This window comes from Misgurnus anguillicaudatus, chromosome 21 (genome assembly GCF_027580225.2).
Source record: "Misgurnus anguillicaudatus chromosome 21, ASM2758022v2, whole genome shotgun sequence".
Classification (NCBI taxonomy): domain Eukaryota; kingdom Metazoa; phylum Chordata; class Actinopteri; order Cypriniformes; family Cobitidae; genus Misgurnus; species Misgurnus anguillicaudatus.
This window is the reverse complement of record NC_073357.2, coordinates 9,459,722-9,480,606: the sequence shown is the minus strand read 5'-3', so window position 1 is coordinate 9,480,606 and position 20,885 is coordinate 9,459,722. Positions and strand designations below refer to the sequence as shown.

Sequence of the window (20,885 nt, the reverse complement as noted above, 5' to 3'; positions counted from 1 at the left end):
CCAAACAGGACAAAGCGAAATAAATATAATTATACTGGAAACAGGGATATGAAGGTTGCTACATCCAAAGTTAGTGAACAGGCCATAGATACCCCCAGGTTTTCAATAAGTGCCCCTAGGCCCCATGCTGACCTTCAAAGTGGAAGATCACAGCAGGCCTGGCCTACCTGCACATGAAGAACATTATCTTGAGAAAAGTACTTTGACCTTTAACCGAACACATGCAACATTTCACATTGCACCACAATTAATGAAAGTGCAGACCGGAAGGCAGAAATAATAGTTGTTTTTGAGCCCTTGTCCTTGTGAACTCTTATATGTCCTAAGAATGTGCATCAACATTTTGCTCTTAAATGTAACTTTTTATAATTGTATTTAACATTTAAGATTAAAATTGTGGACAGATGTGAGGTATCAGTAATTGTTTTATGTCCTCTAAAGTCAAATGCCATGAAATGACATTTTACAGTACAGTCTCATATTCCTGAGTGAAACGGGATATTAAACAGAAACAAATGTGTGAGAATGTTTGTGAAACGGTTTGAAGCTACAGTACACCTTTTATTGATGCAATTAAAGCAACGAAGGCTCTGGGCAAAAATGCAACCAAAAAAAGAGGGCAAACATGTCCCTTTACAATTAAAACAAAAATGTATTATGATTTTTTTGGTGCAAATTAAAGAATATGCAATAAGTGCGTTTACATGCACAGTCTTACGCCGATTATGCTTAATAAACTGATAACACGTGGGGTCATGTAAACGTATAAAATGGTTTTCTTTAATCAGGGACAGCCCATAAACAGCGTAAGCAAAAGCCGAATGGCACAGGTAGTTTTTTGCTCATTACCCCGATTTTGTGTGGCATGTAAACATCTTAACTGGCTTTCTCACCGTTTGGTCCATGTGCGCATGTCTCCACGTGTGAAAGATAAACGTCAGACACGGAAGTGGGGGGCAAAGTAATGCATAAAAGTTTATGCTCTACTAAAGCAGTTGGCAGAGAAACTGCGAAAATAAGAACTGATGTTATATTTACAGGTTCTGAAGACACAAATAGAGCTAAAACAATATAGCTTAAGCCGTCGGCTTTTTTAACGACTATTATGTACTATAGGCGATGAAGTCACTACCTGCGAGAAACCCGACAATTCTCCAAGTTCCATGTAAACGCAGTTGTCTGCATAGCCCGTTTATTGATTTGCATGTAAACGCTTGAAGGCAGTTTTTATAATAAGCAGATTTTTGACAGTTATCCGCTTATTCTGTGCATGTAAACATACTCAAAGAGTTTATCATAAACAACAGCGTGCAGATGCAAATAACAGATTCAGGGTTATTATTATATAGAAAAAGTGAATCATTAACTGTTTTAGTGTTGTTTGGTATCTGTTTATTTATATTTATTTGCAGTTTGAAATCAGTTTTTCATTAATGCATGAAACAGCAACCAAATAACTCATTAACTTTCTCAGCTTGTTAATATGCCGCGCAAAAACATTGTTTTTACATTTATTTTTATCCAAGTTTGTGCAATTACATTAATTTCATAATTTTGTATATATACACACGCACACACACACACGCACGCACGCACGCACGCACGCACGCACGCACGCACACACACACACACACACACACACACACACACACACCCACACACTGTGTAAAAGTCTAAGGCCACCATACCACAACAAGATTTGTTGTTTTTGCAGTGTTATAGTGATCATATATAATTGTTTCTTATTCTCTTTAATAGAATACATCCAGAAAATACAGGAAATGTGTATATATTATTAAAAACTGTATATAAATGTAAACTGATGTGTCAAGTGTTTAGGGTAAACTCCCCTTCGACTTGAGCAATAGCAGGAAGCTGCAGGATCGCTTAAACCTAAATAAAATTAAATCCTAATCTTTTTACTTCATTCTGCTCAAAAATGCTCAAGATGTGTTTAGTGCCAAGAGAGAGCACACTAAACATCGACGATGCCTAAAGACGACATTTAGTCCTGAATTTTGGACGTATTTTCTGTTTGTATCTTAATAAAATAGGCTTTTAGAAGTTTTAATATCCATCCATATTAATTTTTCGATCTAAGACTTTTGCACAGTGCTACAGTACTATATATATAATATATATATATATAATATATATATATATATATATATATATATATATATATATATATATATATATATATATATATATATATATATATATAAATATATATATATATATATATATATATAGACTTTGAAATATCGAGAAACAAGCTGCTGTATGTGTCAGGTAGACAGCGGAGGCAGAGAAATGGATTATGGAAGTGTGGAAACGACACAACTGCCTGAATAACACATCTGTGAAAGTGTATTATGACCACTGCCTCAAAATCAAGAGCTCAGAAGAAATCCTCTGGGTTTTAAACAAACCAGCTGGGTGTAGAAAGCAGCTAGCAGATTAAAAAAAATAATAAACGTGTCACAATTTCCATTTGTTTACATCCTGATCTCACAAGAATTCGTCCACATTTTATGAGTTGGCTAATTAGTATGAATTCATACGACATTAATCGTGCAAAAAAGAACATTATTATGAATAAAAACAATAACAGGGGTCAAGGAAAATCGTAAAAAATGTACAAATGTAGTCGTACCAATTAGCAAACTGGAAAAATCTGTACGAATTGCCATGACATAGCGTTGGCTTCCCTGTGACGTAACGTGAAGCTCTCCCTTTAGCACGACAATCTTATTTTTATCTTGTAGTTTAGGAGGTAATGGTTTTATATTAATTTTATTATTAATAATTAATCATCTATTTATTATCATCTAATTATTATTTACACTACTACTACTATTTAATTAATATAATAATTTTTGTATTGTGTATTATTCAATGTGAAGGCTTTTTCACTAGTGATGAGGCAATAGGGACTCGTCCCTCAGAGACCTTATACAAAGAACAGATGCCATCAATTGTTACTGCGTGTTACCATAGGGCATCGCTTTACAGACTTTAAAACTCAAGTACATGAATGCGACTGACCAAATAAAAACTGAAAAAGGAAATCTTAAAGCAGAATTGTCTGGGATCCATAAACATCTTGTCATAAAAGTAGTTGTCTTGATTTAGTAGCCGGCTTTCATAAAGAAATCATAAAGAGAGCTCGAGATCGTATGTGTGGGGTGGGAAATAAATCAAGTGACACGTAAAAGCGGGAACTGCTGAGAGAACAATTCAAACAACAGTGAACGCGGCCAACAAAGAAATAGTTCACATAAAACCGGGGCTGTCTGAGAAAAATGCTAACCTACTGCAGAAACAGCGACACGTTTTTTTCTTTCCTCTCTTATTTTCTTCCTCTCTTTCAGTGAAAGTTGATATACGGCACATCATAAAGAGATTTCAGACAGGCGGGGATGTGAACGAAACTGCATAGAGAGAAGACGATAGGTCTGCGAGGGCAGGGAAATGCGGAAACTAGCCGAGCACGAAATAGCTGAAAAGAGAATCGTTATGTTCAATTCAATTTCAATTCAATTTATTTGTATTGCGCTTTTTGCTAATCATAGAAAACCCTGAGAAAGCAAACAGAAGATGACGGTGGAAAAGATCTCAATAAGTTGTAAAATAGACGAGGAAGGAACTAAGAAAAGTCTTTTGGCTGGCAGCATACACGGTTGAGCACATTTACACAAAGCAGACGTACACAAATGCTACTTTGGATTTATGTATTTGGCAGATGCTTTTATCCAAAGAAAGATTAACAGGGAAATGGTAATGCAATCATAATTTTGACAAAATGCTCATATTTATAAATATATATATTGTGTTTAGATGTAATATGGATATGTGAATAGTAGTGATGCATGACAGACAAAGAATATAGCTGCTGTTGGGTGAGACTCAATGGTGGCGTAAACCCTTCAGAAAATGAGTTAGGGTGAACGTCACATAACAATTAATATTCATGAGCCGAGCCATGCCTACAAAAATTCTGAATATAAATGTACCCATTCATACACAACTTTTCTGGACTTTATGTTTCTTATGTAACCTGCATTTCAAAATATTTATCAATACAGCTTATTGACTTGAAATCACAAATCTTGAAAAATATTACATTTTTATTTTTTAATTTGCATAAAAGTGTGTGCTGGATATAATAAAATATTAATGTAATTTATTGTATGTCGTTTATATCCATATCTGTTTTCTATTCTTCTGCTCCTATCCTTCTCAATATCCTTTTGCTATGAAAGAGCTAAATGAAAGTGAATAAAAGGCACATGCCACTAAAGTCAGATGAGACGGAGGAAAAGGGATTAAGACAGTAACAGAATCAAAGAGTAAAAAAGAAACAGATGATATTGATGTCACTACAAAGAAATACAGAAGATCAACGTCTTTACAGCAAATTCCATCTGTCACAAACACCACATGGTTCGCTGCAAGCCGCAACCTTGAGTCGAATGACAGCGCTTTGACCTCACGTAAGTCTGCAGCTGGAGACTGGTGGAACAAATGGCTTACTTCTACCAACCAATCACTCATCGTGCAGATTGAACGTTAGCAGCGAGTCAGACATTCCTGGCAGCTCTTCATAAACCTTTTCCTTTTTGCAGAAGTGTACGCTTTGTAAATGATCTTAAAGTACCTGTGCCAGTGTTGAGCGACTGCTGTCTGCATTTCTTGAAGTGGAAGCGTTTGATGGCCACCGGATGGCCCCTGTATTTGGCTCTGTAGATGATGGTACCACTGCCGCCCTGACCCAGTATATCTGCTTCCTGTTCTCTCCATTCAAGATCAGTATTCAGCAGGAACAACCTGAAATATACACAGATGTTCAGAGGATGCTGTACATGTATACACTTTGGAGTTTAGCATGTAAATGTTAATGTGGACTTCCATATTCCAAATACTGTAACGTCACCACCATGTGAGGGCCGGATAACTTTTTAAAACCTGATAATTGTGTTAATATGAACTTAATAAACTACATAATAATTAGCAAGATAACTAGAAAAATACACAGCTCTGGAAAACAAAAGTTCTCCAAAACATTAACATACTCATACTATACAATAAAACATACACACAAAGCCATATACACACAAGCCTAAATTTAACTTCCTCTGTATGGAGTCAGCTTTCCATAGTGTTTACATAGACTTTTCCAGCTCTTCTAGAGTTAAACATTTGATTTTTACCGTTTTGGAATCCGTTCAGCTGACCTCCGGGTCTGGCGCTAGCACTTTTAGCATAGCCTTAGCACAATCCACCGAACCTGACTAGACCACCAGCATCGCGCTAAAAAATAACCAAAGAGTTTCGACATTTTTCCTATTTAAAACTTGACTAATATTGATGTAGTGATATTACGTAGTGCCTGAAAATAGTCCCCTGCTATTGAAAGTAACCAAGTGGACTATTTTCGGGCAGTGCGTAATATCACTACGCCTGTTGCCGAAATGCTACATTAGCAAAGTCCTTGATTATTAAGACAATTTGAGAGTATAGTTCCTAGCCATATCTGCCTAAAAAAATCGCAACTTTTAATTTTCTGTCGGTCTTAGTACATGATGTAACTACAGAAGTTTTAAATAGAAAAAATATCGAAACTCTTTGGTTATTTTTTTGCGCGATGCTAATTGTCTAATCAGATTCAATGGATTATGCTAAGCTATGCTAAATATGCTAGCGCTAACCCCGGAGATCAGCTGAATGGATTCCAAAACGGTAAGAATCAAATGTTTAACTCTAGGGGAGCTGGAAAATTAGCAAATTTTCAAAAAAAAGTGGAATGTCTAACAAAATTTTAATTTACGCTAATACCTTATCCTCTTTGTATTGGCAAATAATGCAAAAATCATTCATAAGTCATAAACTTTTCTTTGGAATATATTTAGAACAGTCATTTAGCAAAGAAAGTGCTAGATTTGTAAAGTATTACAATACCTAGTATAGTTTGAAGTTATAAAACACATGCAGTATGCTTTTAAATCATGCTTTCTTACATTTCTTCGACCACCAGATCAACATCAACAGCTTTGGGGCAAATGCTACTCTCATTTCTAGACATTTTGTGTGAGTCCTGACCAGTTATGACATTTCAAAGAAAGCATCTCTAAACTAAAAACCCTTAATGTTTGTCGCATGTCGCCATCGCGGCTTAAAGCAGAAACTGATTCATGACCGTTTCATACATGGTATGCGGTGCAACTGCTGCACAGCTGCCGCTTTTCTTGGCGTCTACTGGAAGAGCCATGCCCGCGAAAACTGCAGAATGTTTGGGTGCACGAGGACCACGTGAGGTGGTTTTGCATGTTACCTATTTAAACTAGACACACACGACTGCTGCGTCCCGCCTGAAAGGAATTTTTAAAAACGTATTTAATATTTTACAATAAATCATCATGCGGGCCGTATTGGACACCTTCGTGGGCCGTGTTCGGCCCGCGTTCCATATTTTTGAAACTCCTGTATCTTATTTTGACTGAGAACTGCCCAATTAGACAGGAAATGACTTTCCATCCAACCACAGCTAGTCTTGGTTTTATGTGCTTTTAAGATGTGGGTTAATCAGGTAAGGTAAACTTTGCACATTAAACTGAGATTGGAGAAAATATTTTAATATTCACATACTATGCCTTCAAGGCTTTATTAATGGACTAATAACAAAAGTGCAAAGTGATTCATTTTAAAATGAGCCCATCTTATTATCGATCTCATTAACTACTTCACATTTCAAACTGACTTCTGACATTTTGCAAAATGTCGGTCATTAACACACAGCCTTCTGCTTGGTTTCGAGTTGACTTTAACACACACAGGATAATAAATGTTCCACTGTTGTGGCCTTTGCCAATTCAAAATGCAGTCGTTTAGCCAGCCATCATTTCAAATCACTTCTATTAAAAGTCCATATGGGAACATAATTTAATCAGACATGTGCTTTGAACCATGTTTTAGTCGTTGGCTAATGATTTTACATACACATGCTTTTAATGTGCTCCCTCGGCAGCGTTTCTTATGGGCTGCAGTCTGTGATACAAACTTGGAGCCATGCTATTAACAGGAAGCAATAATTTCTCTGATATCAAGAACCTACACAAGTGTAATACATTACTTGCAAAATCATGTTTATGCAAAAGGCCACCATATGATGTGGTTAACCAAAGACATTTTAAAACATGTGATCCATACACCGTATATTACCACATTCTGATGCATGTTACCACATCAACACACCATCTAGTTATAGTTATTTATAACGCCAGTTAGCAAGCGTCACTTAAAAAGATTCAGCATTTTTCCATGACTGTTGGTGTGTGATAATAGCAAAGCAAAGCAAAACCTGCTGATCACATACATATACGGAGAGATAAATAAAGTAAATTGTCCTCATTAGGGTAGAAAACTCACACTGGACTTTTTATACTTATAAATAAAATAAAAAATAAATAAGAAACACATTTCTGCTACCTCTTACAATGGCCTTGTTTCAAAATTGCCCTAATTGGTCTAAAGCAGGGAAGTGGGGTGCTGCAGAACATCCCTTATTGTACAGGATTGTACTGTAAATGCAACATAAATGTTGGTTTATTTATATTTTTTCCATTCAGAGGGCCCTATCATACACCCAGCGCAATGCAGTGCAATGCGCCCATGGGCGTCCTGATCTTAAAACGAGGTGTGTTCAGGCGCGTTGTTGACACGTTTCTATTAAGAGGCAACTAAGATAGACCACGCCATTGGCTCCATTTGGCTCGGTCCAAGGCATCTTAGGGGGATGCATTGACCATCTTCATGTTTTCCTTTATTTGGTCCATCCACCGCTTCTTCGGACGTCCATGTGGGCGGCGACCCTCTGCCTCAATACGCATGGTAGTCTTGGCCACTGATGACTCTTCACTTTGCATCACATGGCCATACCACCGCAGCCTTGCTTCAAGCATCTTTTCCGAAATAGGGGCCACACCGAGTCGCTTCCGGACGTCTTCGTTCATGACACGATCCCATCGAGTGAGTGCAGGATGACGTGCAGTCAGGTGCGCACAATACTGTTTTTGGCACAATACTGTTTTTGTTATTTAAAGGGCGCGTTAGTAATTTGCACCTATAAACGAGACGACAATGTGCTTATTACACACATGGACAGCACACAAACATTTTTAAATATAAAAATTAAAGGATTAAAATGTAAAACAATATTTCTGAGTCTCTTGGACATAAATGAGAATGTTAAAATGCGTAAAGAGCTGCTTCACTTGTAGCCTGGTAAGTAATTGAATGTTTTACTTTAAACAAATGCAAATATTGCATTTATTTGAAATGTTTTTTTTTTAATGCAACCCCATGGATTTATTGTATATGATGACTTTGTGCCTCTGGAAATGGTGAGAACCTTAATGCTGAAACGTTTTGGCTCCTCACAGGTTTTAAATTCTTTATCTCCTGTTTGTTACAAAAAGTATTTTTAGAGTGCAAACCTTTTCTTGCATATTTGTAAATTACTCTTTGAGATTACACTGATCATCAGTGTTTGGGGTAACGCATTACAAGTAACGTGCATTACGTTATAATATTACTTTTCTGAAGGAACGAGTAAAGTAACACATTACTTTATAAATGTACATATTAATAATGCGAGTTACTTTTCAGTTTAATTAATTCGATGTAAAAACAAAACAATGAACTGCATTAAACGTATTAACGTAGATTTACGAACTCTATGCATGCACGCCTGAGCGGGAACAGTTTTAGTAATTTTTGCGATGGAAATATGCAATTTCTGAACTTCTCAGTCATAAAAGCCATCTGCAAGGCCTGAAAGAGATCAAGCCTCAGCCAAGTAAGAAAAAGCAAAGCAAAAGTAACATAAACATTACTTTCCGTGACAAGTAACTACGTAACGCAATTAGTTACTTTTTTGGGGAGCAACTTAATATTGTAATGCATTATTTTTAAAAGTAACTTTCCCCAACACTGCTGATCATGTAGGCTATCTATTTACAATAATTAAAAGCCTGTTATTTTTACTTTTATGACTGAAAAAAAAAACGATCACGTCATAAAGAGAAAACGCTTCCCCGCCAATGACGAGTATTTCCGTCTTTCCGCAATACCGCTATTATCCCTTCCGCAACTTTTTAAACCCGGAAGTATTGCCCTCTGGCAAGCTGCTGCATGTCCGTGTCTGTTTTAAAGATCTATCTGAATGGGAACTCTAAAAAAAAGTCCGTCACAAAAATGGAATTATTTCTGCTTTTTGCTCAAAATGTGGTGTTTTTGCAGAAACCTACCCATATTTAAAAGGTGATTAAAAAGAGAACTAATGAAGGTAGGATGAAATTTTTTTGTTTGAAAGCAGAGGGTCTGTTCTTTCATTTGATATATTGTTTGTTTATATATTTAAAGAAGAACATTTTCAGGAAGGCATTAAACTTTTGTGAAAATCATGAATAATGCTGGCGCTGGCTAGCAACCTTTTTTTAAAACGCTGGCAGTGAAAGAGTTAAAGAGAACCAAAGGTTTTAATACAAAAATATAATTTTTTCAGTTTACCAATTCCGCCATATAAATCAGGAATTGGCATGGCGTGAGCGCAACTGGCTTTTAAAGGGGATGGAAGATGAGACTCTTATTGGTTTATTGCACATTATGCCCAAAACACATCCATTACTCATTACGAGAATTTTAGACTGTGCGCTTAGATCGTTCAAATAGGGCCCAGAGTGTCTATTTACAGTAAGTGCAAATACATGTTGTTGGAAAATGTTATTTACACTAGCTGCGCAGAATTTAACATCTTCAGAGGAGCAGGCAGTAGTAAGTAAGTCTTCGAACTCGCCTTGGACTGACCTTGAAATATAATCAGTTAGACTCTGTTATGTTATTATTGCTAATCCTGTTAAACATTGTGTAACTTTTAGAAAGATCTCTTGACAGAAAAGCAATATAATATACATAACTATATTACCAGTGGTGTATAAAGACCTTACATAATGAACTGTATCGTTTTTATTACCTTAGAATGGTAATAAATGTTTTTTATCTACAAACACTGCGGGTCCTGTCATGTTTTACAGTAGCCCTAGACGGACAAACTGTTCTACAGAGCGCATTTAATCCCTGCGATGTCTCAGACGACAACATGTTTGTCCTGTGGCAGCTACCGTAGCTTCTCTTGGTTGCAATTCACAATCTCACAGCTAAATGCTGCTAAAAAACCCACACTGGGTCTTTAATGTACAACAATACTGATGCGCAAATATTATCTGCCAATATAAGGTAGAGATAGCAGCGCAGGCTGCATCCGTGCCTTCAACACATCTCTCTCTCTTCACAAAACCCTGCTATGATGTTGCAGTACACCACATATGCTAAACCATTTAGCCGACTGTCTAAAGGTCTCAGAGTAAATCTTAAATGGTCTAATGCAATCTATCCAAAAATCCTAAATTCGTTTATCTAATTAGCAACAGTTTCCGTGTTTCTTAGGTCCTCTTTCCGGCAACGATCCCAGAAGATTTACGGGACGTGTTTGCGTTCACACAGAAGCTTGTCTGGCAATTTTATGGGTATTTTTTTGGGACCAAAGGTCTGTGTGAATGGGGTTCAAGTCTTAGATAAATGTAAGTTATTTTTCTTAAGTAATTTTGAATCTTTATGTTTCAAACTGAGATTTGTTATGGACTGCAGGTTTAATTTTAATAGTCTGACCTAACGTTGCTATGCTAACATGACTCTTAACAAGCTAAAAATATACATCACACACAAATACATTTATGCATTTTTGGTTACAGAGAGTTTTAATTTCTTAATAAAAAATATTTTTATTTGTATAAAAACATATAATCAGCATTTTATGCAATCAATTAAACATAATAGATTATTCGCAATGAGAAAGTTTGTCGCAATGGATTCTGCTATTGCCTCAAAAAAGTGCAAAACCACCTTAACATTTTTTTTACTATACTGTATGGAACAGCATTTGTCAGAAGTTGAATATGATCCCCAAGAATCCAGCCCAGCTAAGATGTTTGAGTCAGTTGGGAACAGAAACAATTTAATTGTGTAATTTATCAATCTAGGGTTGCTCTGAAATAATCCAATATGATGCATCACTAGCAACACTGACAGTTATCCTATTTTTAACTTGTAATATATAACAAAATGCACCATTTCTTCCCACCAAGACCTCTACCACAAAAAAGCTCTAAGAAGGGATTTGATATGGTTGATACGGCTCAAAAGAGGATTTAAATTCTGCTTTTCATTGTAACTTCAAATGTAATAAGCCAATTTATGTGATGCACCACAACCACATAGAGACTGTACTCTCAAGCCAAGCAAAATCTTTGTATTTGTGCTATAACCCAAGCCTAACCCACTTTGATTCAGCTCCATTTAATCCATGTAAGCACTGGTTATTAGGACCAGGTGTGCAGGGTTTACATTAAAAGCAAAACCTACTTTAGATGCTACCAGATGCTTAGTAGAACCCACATATACATTACTGCTAAAACATCTGAGGGGTGGAACATATGCGACCCTATCTGTGAAGCCCAGGCTTAAGTCTCTTATGATGAGATTAGGAGTATCAAAGTTTGATTTTACATTGATTTCAATCTTTGACCTTACCTAACTCAGTCAATAGTAAGATATCAAGGTTATATTTTAACAGAATTCTCTTTACATTGTGTACGATGATTTTATATAAAATCAGTAAATCACAAAAATAACTTTAGCTGGGTTTTAATGAGAATAGTAATATTTATTAAATATTAATCAAATAAATACTATTTTAGTAATATAATAAATAGGGGTGTGACGAGATCTCGTGCGACGAGATCTCGCGAGATTAAATATGTATCGCGAGATTAAGTGTGTCTCGCGAGATTTCTTGTGTAGGTGAAATTCTGGCCGTTTCTCAAATAAAAGACTGCTTCCTTCGGAGGTCGCATTTTTAAACTGCATTTACTTCATAAAGACTGTCTTATTAGAGACTACTAACAATTATAAAGTTTACTAATAATTTAGTTAATCGCAAATTGTTGTAATATGCTCACGACTTGCGAATGTAATGCTCAGTTAATGATCTGAAATAAATCCGGAGGATGCAGCTTTCTGTTTGACCCTTTTAGGGGCCAGTTATACACCAAAAGCGTTTATGGCAGTTGCAGGCGGCTTTTTTAAATTATATTCTATGGGCATGGAGCGTTTGCGCGCTGTTTATGCGCGCTGAGCGCCTTGCGGTTTTTGCCGGCGGCCGCAGCACGCGCCTTTGAAGGAACGCTGAGAGCGGAGAAGTGCACGACGTCATTCGCGTCTTTTCATTGTCCACTCGAATGAGGGGAGATGCGGGCCTTACGTTGTGGTGAGGGAAGTTTACAGTTGCTTTGAAGAACCGGACTCCACTCGCTCACTCTCTCCTGCGTGTTTGTGCACCTCTCAAACTCAAACAAGGTCAGAGCAAGCGTCATCTTTTTAAAGTTTCTGCTAATATTACAGTTAACAGCAAAAGAGCGCACGCTTCAATATTTGATTGACAAGACAGCTGACTAGGTGGTTGCCTAGCAATATTAAAAGCCGCGTCGGCTCGCACTGCTCTTTTTTTAAAAAGGCAGTGCGTCGCACCTTGCGTTTCCAAGCGTTTAAAGCGTGGTTGGTGTAATTAGCCTCTTACAGTGCATGCATTATATTCTGTCTTTACTGCATTTGCTTTTTTGTTTGGGTTTCCAATAATGTTCGTTTGGGAGCTCGTATGAAGTCTGAGACGTGTTGTGTTTGTCTGTTGATCAGTGTCAGATGTGAAGTCTCAGCAGATTAAACAATCACAGAGTTTTCATGATTTAATGTCTGCATGTTCATTTCTATTGTAAAGAAATGGACGTATATTAAATATTCAAATGGATTTCAACATTGTTTGGCTAAAAATAAGCGTTTCTCTCCGTCTAAAGTGAAAGTGAAGATAGCGTCCGCGAGACGAGTCAACTATCTCCCCCTGCAGGCATTTGTTATAATATATACATAATGCTTTTTATTTATGTAATGTGTTTGTTAATGTAATGTTGTTTAATGTAACTTAGTTTTAATACTTTATTTGAACCAATTATTATTGCATCTTCGTTATCATGTAATTTTAAAGGCTATTGCTCACTTGAGTCTATTTTTATTACCCAAAAATAACAAATTACTTCATTATTAGTTAGTAAAATAATTGTTAGGGCCAGTCCTTGATTAGTTAAAACATTTAAAAATAACATGATTTCAGTTTCTTATTCATTTATTTTATCATCAAGGGTTTCTCAAAAAGTGTAAAAATATCGTCTCGTCTCGTGGATTAAGTGTCTCGTCACACCCCTAATAATAAATAATATCTTTGAAAATCCAGTAAAATTAATCATTACATTTTTACATTTGGAACTTTATGGATCCAAACGAAAGGCTGCAATTATTTTATTTAATTAATGATAAATTTCATATTTCATAATTTCATTCAAACACCTGACTTAATACAATACTGAAAACTGTAAAACTAACAACATTAAATGTAAAATTTTGAAACTAGGATTAGGATTTAATGTAATGCCTGGCACACAACATTAAAAAAGCCCAAGACACAGTGCAATAAATATCCACCTGAATGGATATGATGTCGTGGCGGCACCTTAAATAGGAGGCAAAGGGTTGAGTTTTTTCTTTAGTACATGCTAATAAAACAAATATAACAATAAATATTATAAAATTTCAGAAATATAAATAAGTCAACCTTACACAATAAAAAACGTTTGGTTATTTTTTCAACCCAGTGGCTGGGTAAGCTAATTGGGTCATTTTATTGGGTATTTTCTTCAGATTTGGGTTACCCAGCTCGCTGGGTTGCAGGTTGGGTCATTTTTACTGACACTGAAACAGTGATGCATCAACTTGACGTGGGAGAAACAAGGTTTGTGTCAGTGTTTTTAATGTATTATCTATTGTTGCTAACACAAAAGTGTGCTGAAGAGAGTTCACATTACGTTATCAGTTATTAAAAGTAACTTTGTCAGCTTTGGTTTGCCTGTCATGATTTAGTTTGTTTGTTTTAATTTTTTCTGCTTTTTGAAGGATACAAAGATCTCCTTTGTTTAAAATTAACATGAAATATGTGACTTCATTCTTTGTCTGGATCATTAATGCTATTTATAAGTATTACGTTATATAAATCGATAAACATCTGTTGGGTCAAAAGTGAACACGTTGTATATACATATGAATCTGCCTGCAGTCACTGAAATCTGTCCTCAGTTGCTTTGTGTTTGCATTAAATTTTGTTTTCAGTTACGTCTCAAAAAAAATTCTGTTTTTTTAGGCTGGGATTATTACCACTCGTGCTCCAGTGGTCTGTACATGTGCTTGTTTCAGCAGTGCTGCGCTGGAGACTCAAGTTCAAATCCTTGCTTGTCTCTTGTTAAAATACATGCATGTGAAGGCATACAGTGTACTGTAATGTTTCTATCTTATCTTTCTGTACGAATTAAACAAATCCATACATGTAGTTTTAAGGATTTGTGAACAGAATGCATCAAATTGATTTATAGTACTGTTTTGCGGTTTTAATTTAAAATATACTGCTAAATACCATTTAAAACGTGTATTGTACCTAAATAAACATCTGAGTTTAAAACAAAATATTTGTATTTATTAAAGAATGATTGTTTAAATATGAAATATATGAAAAAGGTAAAATAATTAAATATAATAAATAAAAATATAGCTGCAAGCAGCAATACAGGGGTTAATCATCCATGATGACTGTCAAGATTTCAGATCCAAATTTGCAGTAGTTTTAGGCAAAAATAGCAATTTTTCATATCTTGTGACCACTAGGTGGCGCTGTGCCCAAATTGTGCATGACCTACCAGGTCATGACTGATATATCATGAGATATATCAAGTTTCATGTCAATATCCTGCTAAAAATAAAACAATAAAACCATTACAGAAAATTCGAATGGTTTCCATTAAAATACCAATAGGAACCATTAGCCTTTACCATTAAAACCAACACATTGTACTGTGATTTGGGTCATATTCCATTAGAACCAATACATAGAACCAATACATACCATTAGAGACCAACAAAGACCAATACACTGTAGTATGTTTTGGGCCATATTCCATTAGAACCAATAAAATTCCCAATAAAAATAATAGAATTTATGTGATGGTGTTTTTTTAGCAGGATACGCAAAAGTTTTGCGAAGATACAGCCTCAAATCCATTTTGGCGTGCTCGCCATAGTATTTTCTGATGCACTACACTATAACAAATTGGTCTATCAAAAATAACTTTTGACTGGGGTGTCTCTAGATGGTGCCTCCCACAATTAAAGCCAATCAAACAAACCCTCTAGGAGAAGTTCGAAAAAGTAGTTATGCAATATAATTCAAAATGGCGGACAGGAAGTAGGTTTGACTACATTTTACATTTTTGGTAACGTCGGAGTCAGCATGAGCCAAAGAATCAAAAGAGTGAAGTCTTATGACCGTATTACATTTTTATCAAATGCTAAAAACATTTTATTAGTTTCTTTACATCCATTGACCACTAGGAGGCGGCGGCTCAAAGGTTTACAGGTGCTCTCAAAACATGTTGCTGATGAAAACTCCACGTTTCGTAGCAATATGTAATTACGTTTGTGAAATACTGAACTTGCTGAGAAATTTCAAAATGACCGATACCCAAAATGGCTGACCGAATACCGTTTGGTAGTATTTGACAAGGAATCTAACAAGACCACTCCCATGATTTTAGACTCACGTTTGCAGTAGTTATAAGCATAAATAGCCATTTTTCATATCCTGTGACCACTAGGCGCTGTGATGAAACATTGCATGCACCCTCAGGTCATGACTGTAATGACATATACCAGGTTTCATGTCGATACACAAAAGTCTAGCGTAGATAAAGCCTCACGTCCGTTTTGGCCTGCTCGCCCCCGAATATGCTGTCACGGTATTCGAGAAAAGATTGGTCTATCAAAAAGCTTTTGATAACATTTTGTCTGGGGTGTCTCTAGATGCTACATACTAAAGGTCATGCAAATCAGACAACCGCTCTAGGAGGAGTTCGAAAAAGTAGGTTTTACAAAAAAACAATAGGAAACTTATGTCATGACTTACATTCTAGGATTTACGGTTCAGAAGTTATAAGCATGAACATAAGTGGGTTTTTGGACTGTTGGTGGCGTTAGAGGATTTGAGTTAGACACACCAATGTTGCTATAGAAACTTCTGAAACTGTCCTCTACATGTGTGCCAAATTTCATAACTTTCCTACATACGGTTCTATGGGCTGCCATTGACTTTCGGCGGAAGAACAAGGAAGAAGAAGAAGAAGAAAACTTGAGTCACTTTTTAACCCAACCTAAATAACCCACAGTTGGAAAGGTGCTATACTAACCTATAATTAGGTTACTTGTTGGGTTATTTTTAACCCAACATTATCAAGTGTGCATATTCAACTAGCCATTTCATGTTTTGGCCCACTACATACTTAAAACCATGTACATCAAAACTATATACAATTTCCTTCCATTATTAGCAAAGTTCATGATTTAAGTGAACAATGTTAGCCTACCGTGAAGGAAAGTCAGTCATGAAGAGCTCAGGCACCAGTTCCTGAAGAGGTACAGGCTGTTTGGGGTGATTGGGACACATGATGTACTCTTTGTCCACGGCTGCTAGGACACAGTCTTCCATGTTGAAGTAGTGGACGGTGTTATGATTTGAGTCAGGGAGAGGCAAACTGTCTGACATTCTGGGTACAGAGCTGCAGTACGGGCAGGGAGCGTATTGCTCGATGAGGAGAGAGCCATCACTCTCGCTGGCTGTCAGTGCTGTGAAAAGAAACAGAGCACAAATAATGCTTACCAGACTCTGGACCATTGGCATAATGTGTTGGTCCACAATGAATCTTGTTTTAGACAAGAACCACCCATTTTGAAAAGAAGAGAAATTTTTCTGTTACGGTACATGCTGTTTTGTGGTTAGTTTACTTGAAAAATTGACTATTACACAGACACAACTGAGAAATTCAATTTGGTTACCATGCTACTAAGCTGTAACGGTACACGTTCCGACCAGCTTGGTACATGACTTCCGGTTCGGTGCACATGTGTACCGAATGCAATATTTAACATTAGTAACTTTCTCATTTTACAAGCATAGCATACTTCAAATCCAAGTTCCCAAGTTCGTGCTACCTTTCCATTGCTTTTCTATATAAAGCACACTTATTGTTCTTTGTAAGTTTTCTTACTATTATTATTCAGCCCTAATTTTTGGCCAGCTTCTGCACCTAGGACGTTTGACACTCCGTTCAAACTTTAAAACGTTCGGGCAGTGCCGGTCTATGTTACTTGTGGACAAGATGTCACAGATCCATGTCTCTTTTCCGCCATATTGGATTAAAACAGAAAACCAAAAAAAGATTCACAGGTCACAAATTTTGTCAGAACTTGATGTACATGATCGTTGGGCCAAGCCTCACAAAAGTTACTAAAAGGATTTTTGATTTTCGAAAGCGTTTCCTCGTCACAGCCTAAACAAAATATGCGTAGAAGCCGCCAAAATAGGAAGTAGTTCATATCTCAGGAATGCATTCACGTATTGAAACCAAACTTTGTGGAAACATTTCTGAGGCGCTATAAGTGACTGATTGTGCTGACAGTGACGTCTTGTGAGTTGAGTGTGGTGGGACAGATCTGTTGTTTCAACCGTTCATTCAAACGAATCCGTTCAAAGGAGTCAGTTCGCGAATCGGACGCGCTGTGTTCTAATCCAGGCTGAGCAGCGCAAAACTGTAAACAAAGTGTTACTGTAACAACACAAAAAACATTTTCTCGGTGGATATCGCCATCAAGTCAGTTTTGTTTTGAGTAATAAAAGCAGGGAGACAGTTTAAAGACAGAAAGCGTGCGCGCGCGGCTCTGCTCTCTCTGTCACGCAAACAAAAATCATCATCACTCATTAATCACATGAAATGAGCCTAATCTTTGCACGGACAGTGCACCATGAGACATAAACCTGTCGCGCTGTTGTACTGGCTGCTTAATTCGTGCGATCCCGCCATTGTTACTAAAGCCGTTTGTGAACAAGGCACGGCTGCAGTGCACACACACGGGAGCGATCTGCTTGCAGCAAGAGGCAGCGTCACGAGTTCTACAACAACGCTTAGGTGCCCGCAGATGCGCCTGCATATTAATTAACCTAATTTTGCAGCTAAATCGGCCAAAGGCGATTTTTTTAAATATGCCAAAAATCGGCCAAATTATCGGCCCTGCCGATAAATCGGTCGACCTCTAAATGCGGGGACACATTTCAAGTGAGAGCAATGTTACATTGTTTTACCTTTTAAGATACATTGTTACAGTTCCCTTTCGAGGGAAACTTGCACTGCGTCACTGCGGTGACACTTTGGGACGCCTCCAGGGGTAAGTGCGTCTGAATGTGTTTATCAAATTCAACCAATGCTGAGGCTTAATGTCAAAGACAGGGTGACGCTGGAGCCAGGAAGTATATCGCTATCTGAAATATTGCCAAAGATTTCGGTTTAAGGACGCAGAAAGTATGGCAAGGGAGACGCAGCGTCTCGTTCCCTTCTCAGGGAACAACAGTTACATAAGTAACCCGAGACGTTTTCATGTGTCAAACACAACTATGCAAAAAATAATTTTGGTATGAATCAACATTCGCATACAGAAGATATAAGCATTTAAAGCGAACAGTTTAAAATGTCTAGAATTTTTATGATATTATCCTACACTACACAGGGAATAATATGGATTTTTTTCCACATAAAACTTATTTTATAAAATAGTTCAAGCACTTTCAATGACCTGTATCTATATATGTATATTTTCAAAAACTTCCCAGGGCCTTGAATTTTTTCCCCCAGATTCACAAACTTTCAAGGACTTCAAGGACTCGTGGGAACCCTGAGAAGTCATTCATATCGTGAAACCAAACTTTGTACATGAACTTGAGTTTCCAATGTGAGGATGCACAACATAAAAAAACTAACGACCCCAGAGCAAGCAAACATTTGCAGTTCCTCTGGAAATGCACTTTCTAGTTCTATTTTGTTTTTATTAATTTTATTTAAAGGTGCACTGTGTATCTTTTAGAAGGATGTCTTGACAGAAATGCATTATAATATATATGACTGTATAATGAGTTGTGTATAAAGACTTAACATAAAGAACTGTATTGTTTTTAGTATCTGTTTTTATTTACATACACCGCAGGTCCTGTTACATGGAAGTCGCCATCATATTACTACAGTAGCCCTAAACAGACAAACTACCCTACAGAGTTTACATTTCATCCCTACGTTGTCTCAGTTGACAACATGTTTGTCCTGTGGCGGCAACCATATGCGTTTTGAAATTTAGGGGTGAGCTGTTGGTTGCAATTCACAATCTCACCAGTAGATGTTGCTAAAATTTAAACACACAACCTATAAACCAAGCAAGTTTTTAACAGAATCGAACTGTGACTTAAAAACCTAGGTTGTCAGAACTGAAATGACAATGATTCAGTATTACTTTCGTTTTCATTTAGTAAAAAATGGCAGGGAAAAATTGCCTTGATTATTTTTACTAGAACTTTATTTTATTCTTGCATTAAACATATTGAATGTACTTGGCTACAGTGGCTGTTTTATTGAGATGATTGGTTCTTCTAGAAAAAAATCATTTTAAGTCGATTCAAAGTAAATGCTGTAGGATTCAAATATTTAATGAATGTGCCCAAAACGCTAAAAAAACTGACTTTTTCTATATCACGCAAGCCTACCATCAACATTGCTACATAGCTTTACAAAACACACACACACAATTCCCAAATATATCACAGTCAGTCATGCATCTACTAATAATCCCACACAGCAATAAGCTTGTTTACCCACAAACATGTTGGTATTCAAACATTTCTGCACCATTCTGTCACATCCGAAGCTGTGTGAGGTATGTATGATTGAACAGGTGTGCCAAGATGCATCTGGCATAATTAACAGGCTTTATGTGGTCTAATAAACTCGATCACTGGTGCAGAATAAATGACAGCGTGACTCATCCTGTCCATATGAGTTTAGCCCTTGTGCTGCACCTGTGTTGTTGATTGACAGCATGTAAGTAGTTTGAATGAGCTTTTGCACTGTGGGACTTTGTTTAGCTTCAATGCATCAAATATGATGACTGTATCACAATACACAGCTGCACCACGTTTTAATACCCTACGGTTACCAGCTTAGGAAATTTGTCAAGTTATCACAACATCTTTCACCTCCTCAGGAGCCTACAAGGAGATTTTGAATGCAACCCCATGAGAAAAGTATATGTAATTTAATAATTAACTTTTCTGGTTTATGGCTACAGGTGATTAGGGGGTGCTGTGATCCATGTCACTGCCACATTCGGGTTGTATACAGGTCCAAGGTCCTTACAAGGGACTCAAGTATGAATGTAAAGCACGGTTGTTTCGTGTGTTGTTGTTCATCCAATTAATCTTCCATGCACTTAAAGTGTGTGTACATCAAAGCGTTTAAACGCAGCTGAAAATGCCAGGCAGGCGCCGACTGTAGGTGCTTGCCAGCTTTTCTCAGCTGGGGGCTTTAGTTGCTATGATACTACTGCTTTGTTTATCAGTCGTTGAACGATGCGCCATTTGGTTGTGGTGATATTTGTCCCGCCCCTTCTCCACTGTGATTGGATGGCCGAGTGAGAAGCATTTCACGCAAAGCTGAAAATTTTTCAACTCTGCCGACACTTAGCGTGAACAAATCCAGGCAGCTGTTGCCGTTTTTAAAAAAGTGTGGCGCTTCCATTGGAAA

The 20,885-nt window shown here is 36.9% G+C and overlaps 1 protein-coding gene across 1 annotated transcript in view; it reads right to left on the bottom strand.

Moving 5' to 3' along the window:
• The window catches only part of lrrk1 (leucine-rich repeat kinase 1), a 151,199-nt gene that overhangs the window by 42,542 nt on the left and 87,772 nt on the right, over positions 1-20,885 (bottom strand). Inside the window, exons 24-25 of the mRNA XM_073858779.1 lie at positions 16,632-16,890; positions 4,661-4,830 (exon numbers count right to left, since the gene is read on the bottom strand). Of these exons, the coding sequence (XP_073714880.1) occupies positions 4,661-4,830; positions 16,632-16,890 (429 nt within the window). The remainder of the gene's footprint in view (positions 1-4,660; positions 4,831-16,631; positions 16,891-20,885) is intronic.